At 38.4% G+C, this 14,077-nt stretch overlaps 1 protein-coding gene and 1 long non-coding RNA gene across 5 annotated transcripts in view; both read right to left on the reverse strand.

Moving 5' to 3' along the window:
* Window positions 1-213: 213 nt before the first annotated feature.
* On the reverse strand, window positions 214-7,407 carry LOC135712215 (uncharacterized). The gene is made up of 2 exons (XR_010518565.1): window positions 4,526-7,407; window positions 214-4,310 (listed from the first exon to the last, which is right to left on the reverse strand). It is a non-coding gene; the product is annotated as an uncharacterized LOC135712215 (long non-coding RNA).
* Window positions 7,408-7,430: 23 nt separating this feature from the next.
* The window catches only part of LOC135712210 (ataxin-2 homolog), a 42,840-nt gene continuing 36,193 nt past the window's right edge, over window positions 7,431-14,077 (reverse strand). For all 4 annotated transcript variants that reach the window (XM_065235173.1, XM_065235172.1, XM_065235171.1 and 1 more), the window contains one exon: window positions 7,431-9,390. In XM_065235173.1, the coding sequence (XP_065091245.1) occupies window positions 8,924-9,390 (467 nt within the window). In that variant the 3' untranslated portion in view covers window positions 7,431-8,923. The remainder of the gene's footprint in view (window positions 9,391-14,077) is intronic.

The following is a 14,077-nucleotide window of genomic DNA, read 5'->3' on the forward strand; positions in this document are numbered from 1 at the left end:
GGGGAGGGGGGGGGGGGGGCAAACAAAAAACAGAACAACAAAAATCAGTTTCCTTCATTTTCGGTTTTGCATTCTTGCCAAGGTTTTTGATGCACTGCGTCAGCTGAACTATTGTTCGTTTTGTTTTGCTTTTCTTGTATGTGTTTTTTTTTATATCATGATGATGGATTAGTGATTTCTATGCCGATCGATGCCGAATGATGTTAAGGCGGATTTATTTTTTCATTTTTAAATCTTGCTTCCTGATCACACGCGAAATAAAATTTTGTCTGGTTTACAGGATTCGGTTTCAAACTGAACAAAATTTTATGGAAAGCATTTTTTCTCCTTTAAACTACTTCAGATTATTAGTTATGCAGAGTTTTCCGCGTTTCTTGATTTCTGATTTCGTATGTCTTTTTTTTCCACAATGATGCTATCCTTCAGTTTTTGAAGGAACATGGCTTTCGTGAATTGTTTGCACATTTCTGCTTGTGCTTATCATTGATCGTTTTTTATGCTTTCATAGCAGATTTCTTCTTCTTGTTGCTTCATTTTCTGCATGTTTGTTTCTATTGTTTTCCTAGTTTGATTAACATGTTTAACATGTTACATTTTCACTTCTTCTCTTTCTTTTGGTTTCCTTTCAGCACGTTTTTTTTTTTTTCTATTTCCACTGCAATATTCTTTTGTTCAACGTATTTTTCGCTTTTATTCGGTTACAGTATATTAGCACCGATTACTGTGTCACTCCTTTTCAGTACATGTGTTGTGTATCACTGCACTCACGTCAACATTTCCGTGTTTGTTTCGCTTTATTTTCCTTTCGCTAGGTTTTCATTTTCAATAAGTTACATTTGTTTTATTGGCTAAGAGTTTATTCGACATCGCTTCTTTTCACTATCAACATTCTGCTTGTGTTCAATTTCTTTTTCTACTACTCTCACATACCTACTCAAGACGCACAACAGCTCACGTACTCATCACGCAAGTAATTAATGTATAATAAACATTTTACATCCCATTTTATATCTCAATGGGAATACTTCCATCAGTCGGGAAAGGTTTATTCTGTTCTCACCCAAGTTCGCACATTAGCATCCAACTACCTAGGTCCTAAAAATTATTCTGAGCGCCGCGCGTAAAATTTTCCAGGAGCATCGCGTTCTTCGATCCTTTCTTGTTTCTTGGTTTGTTTGTTTCTTCGGTATGGTTATGTTCAAATTAATTTACCTAAGGGCTGTACTTTTTACTTTCTTGATCTAAGCTACGCAATTGTGGATCGGTTAGACCAATTCGTCGGTGCCAACTTTTGTTTTCAGTTTCTACGCACAACGTCTACTCTATTCGATTTCTGTGTTTTTCTTCATTCACAATCTGAAATGATCGTCAATTCATGCCAGAGCAAACGATTATGAGAGGACATTTCGTGGATAGCTTAGGTTGTTTTGTTAGCTAATTGAAACTCGAATGCGGCGGTCAAGCAAAACTCAGGCATTTTGAGAAGATAAAAAAAAAGAAAACTAAAGTAGATAAAGCAAAACTAAGAATAGGTCTACAGAAAAAGAAAATGTTATTTTTAAGAGAACATAGCTTTTAAAACGTTTGCAATAGAGACGTTTGTGTTAGGAACATTCGGAAAGCTTTAAAACTACCCAGATATCTATCATAATTAAAACAGTTAAAGAGTTTCAAAATAATGGAGGCAAAAATATTTGTACTTATTCCCGCATTCGATGATGCATTTTATCCGTTCAGTTCGAAAACGGGAATGAGGTCGATTTAATGCTTAAGGAGTAGGATAACAAACAAACAAACAAACAAACAAAAATGGCTTGGAGTTGTTACATTTGCCATTTGCTCTTCTCAGTTATTTACAGAAATGGATCGCTTCGATTTGTCCCATTTGGCATAAAACATTTCTTGCAGAAGTCGTGTTCCAGGAAGATTGATTCAAGGTATTTTTCAATTAAGTTTAAACAAAGTTTGAAAGTATTTTCCGAACGAAAATTGAATACATGCTTTAGAAAACAGTTTAACAGAAAAAGTTCATACGAATGTCATAAATAGGTACAGATTGGACTGTCACTTTTGGTAAGTATGCCATGTCATAACCCTTGCTGTTTAAGTTTTAGGATTTTTTATGGATTTTATTGACGAGAGTGCTCTTTTTGTTGAACGTAGTAAGATTTATTTGCTTTTATTCACACACATAAATGAGAAACACCGTTGAATTAACGATAGTTTCCCGATTCAAAGACAGTTGTCTACGCCAATTATAAGAGACATTTTCATTTCGATCAATTAATATCATGGACTGGTTCCATCAGAGAGAGGGGTCAAGTCTCATATTTGTTTTGTAATAATAACTAGCTGACCCGGCAAACGACGTACAGCTTAGTTGTTTGATATATACCAGTCGAGGCTCAAGACGAACAAAGTAAAAAATAATCGTGAAAATTCGTCAATCCGTTGTCGGGTTATAGCGTGATATACGATCACCATTTCATTTTTATTTATAGAGAAGAGAAGATTTGGCCAGGGAAATGCATAGAAGCTCTTAAGAAATTTTAAAACAGGTCTGCTACATTGGAAGTTCTCATAGATTTATCAAAACTTAATACAACTGCTTAACATTTAGAATATCTTCAAAATATCTACAGCTTAAATGTCTTTTCACAGATTCAAGTGTCTTAGAAAACTGAAGACATGCCTTCAAGTTTGGCATCACTGTACAACTGCATTACTCTACAGGCACGGCAGTTATCGGAAAGTTTTCAAATATTCGGTTCGGTGTATTTGGTGACATTCGGCGAACTGTATTGCAGGGTTTTAACCGAAATCCCAATGTTCAATCCCCAAAATCCGCGACACGCAATGCTTTTATTCGCGCCAAAGAAAAGATATTTAAGTTACAACCCAAATCCATAAAAAAAAACATGTAGGAAAACACCCAACAAATTCTTAAATTGCCTTGAATCAGTTTTTCAAAGCCTGTGCTGAATTAACAAGAATCATTAAAAAAAACTACATGTCTCAGAACATGAAAATGTCTGTCTCCATCTCTGGAATGTTGAAATATTTTCTTAAACGGGACAAATTTTCAAAACGTTGCCTAGGATCTTTAAAGTTCTCCTAACAATGAGATCAGCTGCAGGATCTCAAACAATATCCTAAACCTAAGAATATTTTTTTTTCTTCAAGAAAACAGAACTTTTAGAAGCCCTAGAACTTTTAATTCTTTTTAGTGGAATTTTGCCATCATTGCAACATGGGAATATTTTTCTTAATCTTTGAATTTTCCGTACCTTAAAACCTTTTGCTATTTTTTATTACTGCATCTCAATTTTTACAAGTTTGAAATTTTCAGATCAATTTCTGAGTTCAAAATATCACTTTTCACATCATCCAATACTTGATGTTGTGGAAAAAGGAAGAATTTGAAACTTTCACGAATGCAGTACGGATATTCTGCGAGTCGTGTGACTCTCCGCCAATAGTGAGGTGACTCCCCATGCAAATCAAATGGGCAGTCATCTCAAACGACGTGACTTTTGTCACCTCACTAGTAACAGAGAGTCACACGACTTGCAGAATAGGCCTGCGCATAACTGTCCCATGTCCTATGCTATCCTTATGGGCCATGGGACAGTTCCATCTAGTGACTTCCAGAGTCCATATTTAGGTCATTATTGTGTATTCTCGGTTTGGAAAAATTAGATAAATATATTGGTGAATACCAGCGAAGACATCATATCAAAAAATGAGCAAATACACAAACCTTTCTTCTAAGGGTGTAATCTTTGCTATCAAATTCGTTCGAAGCATTTACCTTTGAGCGGCAGATGACGCAATTGTACCTGTCTCATAGCGTTCGTATGAGAAAATGGAAGAGTTGCCAGTCTTCTTGATATGTTGTCTTCGATACCAGTCAAACCAATACGAAGAAATGGACTATAGATAGATCCTGCATAAGAGGCATTCGAATAAAAATACGATGTATATTGCTACACCAGTCTAACTTTCTGTCTCTATTTCCATCAAAAAACTACGAAACGTCTTAGTCCCTGTGAAGGACATTTTAGTCACAACTCCAAACCTGGGTACTGCGGTCTCACTCAAGGCAATTGTCAACTGGGCACCAATTTGAATTTGAGTCAAATATTCAGGAGCCATAAATGAAGTAACTCTTCTTATCTATTGTGTTAAGTATTGTAATTTCATAGAAATTAACTACCTATAATTTTTCGTAAGCCATAATTAATTGTTAGCCCAACGGAATATACCACCAAACTCAGTGAACAAAACATAGAAACCAGCAGTTTTGATGACTTAGCAGGGTTTCGATTTCAATTGAACATACTCTGGCGAAACAAGAATGCCAGCAAACTTTAATGGACAGGACTACTTTGCGAGTCATGCGACTCTCTGTCACTAGTGAGGTGAATCTCCATTTGATGGGATAAGGCCTATTCTGCGCCGCGAGTAAGGTGAGGAGACTCGCTATCTCTAGTGAGGTGACAATAGTCACCGCGAGTAAGGTGACTCCACATTTGATTTGCACGGAGAGTCACCTCACCTCACTCGCGCGCAGAATAAGGGGGATTGCAAAAAGCGTTGTTGGCTACTTGGACATGTCTAGTGGCTATTACATCACCCAATTAGTATTCTAAAAAGATTCCTTAACCATTTTTTTTAAGAACTCTTAACTTTTCTGAAGAAGTAACCACTCTGTGGTTCATTTGACCTTCACTAAACTTACCCTTAGGTTAACTGAGGTACACTTAAACGTATCCGAAGAATCATCTTTAAGTTCCAAAAGATCTCTGGGATTCGCCCAAACATCTCTGAGGTGAGTTCTTTTGTCTTGTTTAAACTACAATGATGTTCCCTGCGTTTCTCTGAATAGCTCTGAAATCCAGTGGTCTTCTTTGAAATTCAGGATGATTTTTTTTTCTCAAAAATTCTCTGGACTTCTGAGAGGATCAGGGATTTAATGAAAATATGTGAGAGAACTTCTGAGAGATTCGACGAGCTAGTGCTTAAGAGAGGATCTGCGAACTTCAAACTTAAGAGTAGTTCAGATAGCTTGGAAGAGGTCCAGGAAGCATCAAATATATTCAACGACATCCACACCAATACATACATCTTAGTGTTCAGGGAACTGGAAGCTATGAGAAACTTTGAAGCTTTCAGTTCCAGGCTTCCAATACTTAAATACGTTCTGAGAACTATAGAAATGACCTAAATATCTTCGGGAGATTCAATTCAACACTGCGATCTTTAAAAAAATACAACTTATAATGATTTCAGTAGTCTGTCTAGGTGAACGGTTGAAGGCATTGTTAACAACAGTATTTTGTTTTTTCTTCCTTGATTTGTTTTCCGTCGATCTTGTATTCCGTACTGAGTACCAATGCTACCACACCTGGACCCTACCTATCGACTCATCAACTCATGGACCGGAGACAAACGGCTTTACTTCCCCTCCGAATGAAGGCGTGATCAGAGATTTTATGCCTCAGAAAATCCCGACGGCGCCGACTGGGATTGAACCCAGGCCGTTGAAAGTGAGAGGCAGTCACGCTTACCACTACACCACCGGCACCGCTACAACAGCATTTGTTTCTATTTGAAAATATGTCCTTGAAATAATTAGAATAGAGTTTTCAAATAATTAAAAATGAAACTTAGTTGAAGATCTAATCCGTACCAGACCAATGCAAATCCGCTTAAATCACAAAAATCACGTAGTCGAAACAACCCTGCATTTTTGCATATCTTCAAACGATACTCAAGTAGTTTCATGTTCGAAAATTGAAATATCCTTTTGAATGCAACTTTTTGGGAGTTTGAGTCAACAGAGGGTGTTTCTTGCGATGCGAAGAACGTGCTCGACAGTCCATGAGGGCCTAATTGTGAGCAGCTACTTTGACGAAAACGCTTTTTTCATAATTTTCAATTTCAGCCTTCCTGCAAAATTTGCTTTTTCGACCACTGTCTGCCGTAATATTTTTTTTTCTCAAACTGACATCCCAGTTCTGCAGGTACTCTAGCCATTCTTCTAGTAAAGATTCAACTGGAAATTCTTAGGACTTCTTCTGGCTTTCAATGGGAGATGCCTAACCTTCTCTGAACATTTTCTAAGTGTCCAAAAAGTGTTCATAACTTTTCTTGGAAGTCCTTCATGTTTATCTGAGAAATCCTTCATGCTTTTCTCTCATTATTTTTTAATTTAGCTTGGTTTCTCACCGGTGTTCTGTTGCTTGAATAATTATAGATACTTTTAAGGCCATTCGTGACTTATCAGGTGATAGAATATGAATCCGTGACCATCATTGTAAGCAGTATGGATTTGAATCTCTGCACCAAGCCCCGAATCCCTTTAAATTTTTCGCATTTTCACATCAAATGTTCTGAAAGTCTACTTTGGCAGATCTTTTTAAAGTTTTTCCAAAAGCCCTATCAAGTTGCTTGATAAAAAAACAATTATGAAAAGTTAGGGAGAATTAACACCGACCAACCGACATGACACAGGAGCATTTTGTTTGTCCACAAATCAATTTCTCATCCGAGCGATTCGAATTGTCAAATGGGTGATCAGATCTTTCAAACGAGGTGAGACGCAAACCAAGGCAATATAAATTCTACGTGTGTTCGTGACGTCCTGAGCAAGAATTTGATTGTTGCTGGTATAAGCTGTAACGTCGATTCGTCGGTGGAATTAAGGTGAATCGATGTGGAAACATTATTTCTGATAATCTCATTGTCCCCTCGAAATTTCAAGTGCGCAAATATCAGCTATCACATTACACACAACAATGAAACTGGAACCCCACGTTTACTGCAGTGCAGGCCACAAGGAGTTCCAATTTCATGAGCGATGTCGCAACAGTACCCGAGACTTGTGCTCTAGAAAGCTTGAAGTGATAGGACATATCAGCCATCATGACGGCAATTGTTCAACTCGAATCACCTTAACCTTCTCCGTCTCTTGGCAGCACTGATGATCCACTTGTTTTCGGTTCGTCTCATGTCTGTCTATCTACCATGAAATCGTCAGTACCGTAAAACGGGGTAGCTTTGATATTATTTTTTTAGGTATATTCTAAATATGTTTTACAACAATTAATGCTTTTCAAATATTATGTTTATGAAACAAGTACTGAGGATCCTAGAGCTAATTCATTAGTAATATGTTTAACGGAAATTATTGCATTTGCACTTTTTTTTTTCTAGTGACCGAACATCAGTTTTTTTGTTTTGGGTTTACTTTGATAATACCCGATGAATGCAGAAAAACCTGCGTGAATCTCAAACAATTTAGTTCAAGAAATATGAAACTTTGAATGAGTATACAATCAGAAACACAATAAGCAATAAGAAGACAACATTGAATTTGTGATGGCTATATCCCGTTTTACGGTACTTATTATTTTCTCTCTAACCACAACGAATTAAGGGTTAAGAATAATATGGTTCTCAACCATAAAAAACAATCAAATTGCACATAAATTAATTTTCCGTGAACTTGCTTCGAATAAAATATTTCGTGAAATATTATGTTGGGTGGGAAGAAAGTGATAAAGATCAACAACCTTCCCAAGAGTGCCGAAAGTCGTTCAAACGACTTATATGAAGGAATCAAAAGACTTATGAACGTGATTTGGCGAACAAAGGATAGTTCCATAGACCCATTACCTTAACAGCGACGAGTTCAACTTCTAAACGATTTTATGCCAAGTGGGATTCTCCAAGTGGGAACAACTGTATTTCTCCGCTTAACAAATAATAATAATAAAAAAACAAGAAATAAATACATCTGCTACAACACCTGATGCCTATTCGAGATAATCAAGTTTGTTTTTGCTCCAACTATACGGTAACCGCAAAATACTGAATAATGACTAAAAAGTACGAAATTTCGAGGGAAAATGGGACTACCCATAGTAATACCTATTTAATGGGTGGTCCCATTTTCCCTCGAAAATGCGTACTTTATAGCCATTATTGAGAATTTTGCGGTTACCGTGTAAACTAGGCCGCAAATATCGTTCAACACCGACTCATTCTTGTTTCTTCATCTATTTTTTTTGTGTTTACAACGCTAGGGCTCTACTATTTATAAACACATCCCTCATAAACACACGTTTTCTTCTCTCTCTCTCTCTGTTCTCTGATTCTACCAGTAGGTTCATTCACGTTTTCCTTTCGTTTATCCCTAAACTGCCGGTGGCCTAGCCATTAGTACTTGTTTGCAACGTTGCTGATAAAATTGGTAATGCCTAAATCTTCACCTCCTTCTTTTCGTTACGATAATTTTGCGTTCGGACGCTTTTATCTGTACCTCCCTTCATGTGCCAAAACACTTAAAAAATAAACAAGAAAATGCAACACTTCTACCTCCATCGATCCATCACACTGCGTGTTTCGCCTTCCTCCTACACTGTCACTGACTGTGACGATTTCCACTTGCTAACAGTTTGACATAGCTACTTACTAGTGGTACAATAGTAATAGTACTATATAACTTATGCTTTGCTGCGAAACAATCAAACAACTGAGAAAAGAAGATATCTACACTCTCTAATAGCAGATGGTATGTAGTATGTAGTAGTTTCCACACGCACGCGATACGGATTTGCTTTCTTCTCTCGATCAATATACAATGTATCAAATTCACGTAGTTTCTAACGCAATGATACACATCGAACACTATTATTCTTGAAATACAAACCTACACTGCGGTGCTTCATCAGTTCTTGATCGGTTTACCACCGTACGACACGCCGCTGTGGGCGATTGCTCCGGTGCTGTTGATGTTGTTGTTGGCGGCGCCCGGGTGATGATGATGGTGGTGGTGGTGGTGATGATGATGGTACCCATTATTGTTGCTACTGTTGCTGCTGCTGCTGATGTTGTTGCTGCTGGCATTGAATTTATGCTACTGAGCGGATGGGTGCTGCGTCACGTGCATTACGTGTAAGTTTTGCTGGTGGTGGTTCTGGGGAGGTGCCGCCTGGGTCATGTTCTGGTAGATCGTGGGAATGATTTGTGTTGGTGTGGGTACCATGGGGCACACCACCGGATACTGCGGGGGCTGATGTTGGTGGGCCGGAACGTACGTGGGAGGCCCTGCGGTCGCTTGCGAGGGTTGCGATCCATGATGGTACTGCTGGTGGGGCTGTCCAGGCGAGGGTGTCGTCGAGGGCGGGGTAGGCGTGAGATACTGCAGCTGGGCTGGCTGCCCAGTTTCGTGGTAGACGTACCGAGGCGGAAACGAAGGTGCTGCCTGGAAGTGCTGATGATGTAGCGCTGGCGGATAGGGCGGGAACATTTGAATGGGACCAGTCATCAGGGGCTGACCAGTGGCTGCTGCCACCTGAATCTGGGAGGCTGCTGCAACCGGCACTGGAAATACGAACAGTAAAGGTTAACGATAGGTTCTACGGTAGTGGTACATGAATGAACAACACACAGAGGATCACACGCAGATTTTAGTGTATCCTAACGATCAAACCTAATTGGGGCAGAGCTTTCTACAGTACGTTGCATTAGGGTAATGACTCTAGCCCATTTGGCAACATACCGTTTAGCATAATGCCAAACACTTAGATATGTTGCCTTCTTTCATGGGATGTACTTCACCGGACTGTGAAAGAACAGCTCATGATCAAAAGAAGGGAACATAATTTCTAAATTGGTACACTGAACCCACAATTATGGATTACTTCCATTTGATTAACACGCTAGACTGCCTGATCCATAATTATTTTTAGCTGATCTATAATCGCGGGGTCAGTGTATATTCCCTTCTTTGAACATAAGCTATCCTTTCATATTTCTTGGAGAATAGATCATAATAAAGAAAAGCAGCATTATTCGGTAAAAGCAATAAAATGTATTTGTCTATTTATGCCAAATGGACATTATGCCAAACGGCATTATTGAAAATGGGGTAGATCCAAAAATGAAAGTAATAATGCGAGGAGGTGCTGGAAAAATTATTTAAATTTTGTGACAATCTCGACATACATCAGAAGCCTAATAAGAGCTTATTCAGTCTTTTAAATTTGTCGAACCTCTTGACGGAATCCCTTTATAAAGAGCAGGCAAAAATATGCTTCTGCAGCTAAAAAATATCTTTCTGCTTTTAATCAAAATTATTTGTTGGGAGTATAAGTAATAACTAGATGAAAATATGACTCAGTGACATTACCCTGAATCAAATTCCAAAAAAATGTAATGTTCCTAATTATGTTTACCATTTGATAAATGATGGTATTCTATCAGGTACCTATTATATTATAATAAATCAAAAACATTTGATCAATCATACAAAAAAAACATACATGTTGATGAATAAGGAAGTATTTCCTTCGTTATTGAATATCCGGTGTCCCAAATAACGGGTTATATTTAACCCGTACTTGCAAATGACGGATCGAATCGAACCAACCAACAACACAGGAATTTGCGAACACGCAAAATAACTTTCGTACTGTCGTTATCAGTGATGGGCAAAACACCGGTGTACAGCACCGGTACGGATTTCTAAATCATAACCAATGTACTGATCTGTTGTACCGAGTGTTTGGTGCTGCTGTCGGTTCGGTTTGGTAGTTGCAAACAACACTGCACCGTGTTCACCAGTTCGCTGGACACGGTGCGGTTCTCATTTTCCAGTACCGGTGTTCGTGTTCACAAGGATGATGTTTTGAATTCAAGAACCGATCCGGTACTGTTGTATGCGTTTATGTGGGTGGTGCGCATTATTCAGAATTGCCAGTGATGGCAGATAACTAAACAGAATTTGTATTTGATGAATAAAATTATGCAGTGTCAAGTCGAAATAGCGGTTTTTGAATACAGAAAAACTGTGAATTCTAATGATGTATTTCAGAATCGGGGTGACGTGGAGACCGGACATCGTCGACCAACGCCATCTTGAAATCCTAGATGGTGGTTTCTGGTTATAGAAAAAAAATTAAACACTGTTAAATACCTTTCAATATGGGTATTTCCGGAATCAGGGTGGCGTCTTGAAACCGGAAATCAATGTCTGACGCCATCTTGAAATTAAGATGGTGGCTTCTGGTTGTAGAAAAACTGGGAAATACTAGAAAATGCCCATCAATATGGGTATTTTCGGAATCGGGATGACGTATATATACCGAAAATCAATGTCTGACGCCATTTTGAAATCCAAGATGGCGACTTCCGGTTATAGAAAAACTGGGAAATAATGCCAAATATCCTTCAATATGGGTATTTTATTTATTTAGACGCCATCTTGAAATTTCCGTTTTTTCTTTAACAGGAAGCCACCATCTTGGATTTCAAGAAAATTCCCTGAAATTTTCTGAGTTTCCATGTTATAAATGGAATTCCCATAGATTACCTCATTGTACAGCTAGTCGACACGCTGATATTTGATGGACCAGCAGCCAGATTTTCAAAAATGTTGTTGAGCATACTGATCACTCAAAAAATTCCAAACGTCATCACCATGTGTCTCACACTTAATTGAGAAACACATCCATTTCATGTGTGAATCTTGTGCTGTGAACCATGCCTCAACACTATTGGTTCGAATTACGACACACTTGGAGTCTATGTACCTCACATGGTAATATCAGTAGCTTTGCACATCATAGTTCAATGTTGTTCAATATTCTACTTTACCGACTCCAAAATTGAATCGATAAATATATAAACAAAGCTGCCAGAGGGCAGAGCTTACACATTTCAATTTTTAATAGGTTTGATTTGGGAATTGATCCTGGACTGTTGAGGTGTGCTGCTGCCGTTGTTTTCATTCGATCTCACTGGGCCACGGTTGTTCTCATATATGAGGCTAGTTGATAAGGATGAAGTCATAACTCACGTTTTCGATGTTTACCAAGCAATTCACATCGCATTGAAATGCAAAACACTTTAAATCCATCTGTTTTGAACAGTAGTGTGATTCAATGTACAATACACTTAAATTGATAGAGAATGATCATTTCAAACACTAGAAATCAACGTGTAGAACACATTGAACCATGGTGAAATACACTTAAACCATAGAGGTAACTCTAAGACAAGTAGGTCCCGAAGAAACGTGCTCAACTTTTTGGCTCACCTCTGGTACTATCTTCGGTCCCAAGCTTTTCGAATCACCCCTCGAAACATAGGAAAAACCAATAACCCCTCATTTTATCTGTCAAACTTTCATAGCGAATCAAAACAAGCATTGCGTAGTACTAGAATTTCGACTAGAATAGGGTACGTTAATCGTTTGCTTGGGACCAATAGGCTACTAAAGTGGTGAGCCAATTTAAAATCGTTAGTTTCGTATTGATTGTTGCTTAAACTACATGTAATGTGGGACGACGGGGCAAGATTAGCACCTTTTATCACAAACGAAGTGACAGACGACTAACTGGCGAAGAAATCAATTAAAATAATGTGGTTCGCTGTAATAGAATTTTTTTAGAAGCTTGTGCCATCATCCACCAGATGGGATAGTATTTTTGTTTTGGTTTTGCACAAAGTTGATTTTGTGTACAATGATTCTTTGACAGTGTGCAAAGAGTGCGTATCATTTTGTCATTTTTTTATGCATTTCAGTTTTGAGTAGAGTGAAAGAGATAGAACCAAAACATTCTAGTACATTTGGTGAAAATGCTAGTTCAATCCAGTAGTAGTGTTGCCATGTGGTTCAATCCAGTAGTAGTGGTGTTGCCATGTGGTACACTGAAAAATTGCAATAGCAGGTTAGTCACCAAAGTTTTCGAGCCGCTCCGTCTGTCACTTCGTTAGTGCTTTTATCTTTATCAACAATCTGCTCTCAAAACAATCGACACATTGAAGTTCAAAAACGCTGTAGAAAATTACCATTTGGGTTGAAGTAGTTTAGAGTGTATTGTTTACACTGTATTTTTATCGCTGTCAGTTTTTCGAAAGTTGGAAAAAATGGCGTCACCCAGAAAGCAACGCCGCGAATTGATTTTGCGCAAGCACCTGGAAAATCCTCAACTCTCTCATCGAGACATCGGAAAACAACTCGGAATCGTGCAGTCAACGGTGAGTCGTGTGATTATACGTTACTACGAAACTCTGACAGGGTGGCAAGTGAATTTCCATTTTGAAATTCCTGGTTTTTTCTTGTTTTTCCTGGTCAATGATTTAAAAATTTCCTGGTTTTAAAAACCATATTTTTAAAAAATAATCTTTAAATATAAAAATGAATTTCTGTCTGTCTGTCTGACCCTTATAGACTCGGAAACTACTGAACCGATTGGCGTGAAAATTTGTATACAGGGGTTTTTGGGACCGTGGAAGGTTCTTATGATGGTTCGAGACCCCTCCCCCTTCTGTAAGGGGGGGGGGCTCCCATACAAATGACACATAAATTTCTGCATAACTCGAGAACTAATCAAGCAAATGGAACCAAATTAGGCATGTGGGGGCGAGTGTGGGGGTATAAGGAGATAATCATAGGGGGTAGCCCCTTAGATATTAGGGGGGGGGCTACGTACAATATACCATGCTTTTTTTTTTAAATCGGCGCATAAACTCAAGCTAATATTGAATCCCGAGCGAGACCGGGCACACTCAGCTAGTTTTTAATAAAAAAGAATGAAGTGAATCCTTGTACCACAGACAAACAGACATAACACATTGAATATTTCTCACTGTAAAACATCGTCGCTAAAACATTACCGCCATCTGTTGAGTACACTGTGGTGGGTAGTACGCTGAACAGATGGCGGTAGTGTGCAAACGTCAAACGCAAGGGCATTGACTATGCGCGCCACAGCTGGCGGTACTACCAACTATGATACCTTTAAATTGACCGGTAAATGCTTGTTCGATGAACAACTTGCGAGTGTTATGTCTGTTTGTCTGTGCTTGTACCATCGTTCTTCGCGCAATGCGGAATTTCACAAACCAAAATAGGGATTAGGGTTCTTGTGAATGCCCGTGAAATCTTCATCTGATTGTTGCTGCGCTACTTCGTCGTATCATGGCGCCTATTTTCATTCAATGTGCTAAAACTATAATAGCAAAGCGTTTTCACTCATGTTTTTGCAAAAACATCTTTGCTTAA

This window comes from Ochlerotatus camptorhynchus, unplaced genomic scaffold (genome assembly GCF_037179485.1).
Source record: "Ochlerotatus camptorhynchus isolate MF236.1 unplaced genomic scaffold, CSIRO-AGI_Acam_v1.1 ptg000466l, whole genome shotgun sequence".
In the NCBI taxonomy this organism is placed as follows: Eukaryota; Metazoa; Arthropoda; class Insecta; order Diptera; family Culicidae; genus Ochlerotatus; species Ochlerotatus camptorhynchus.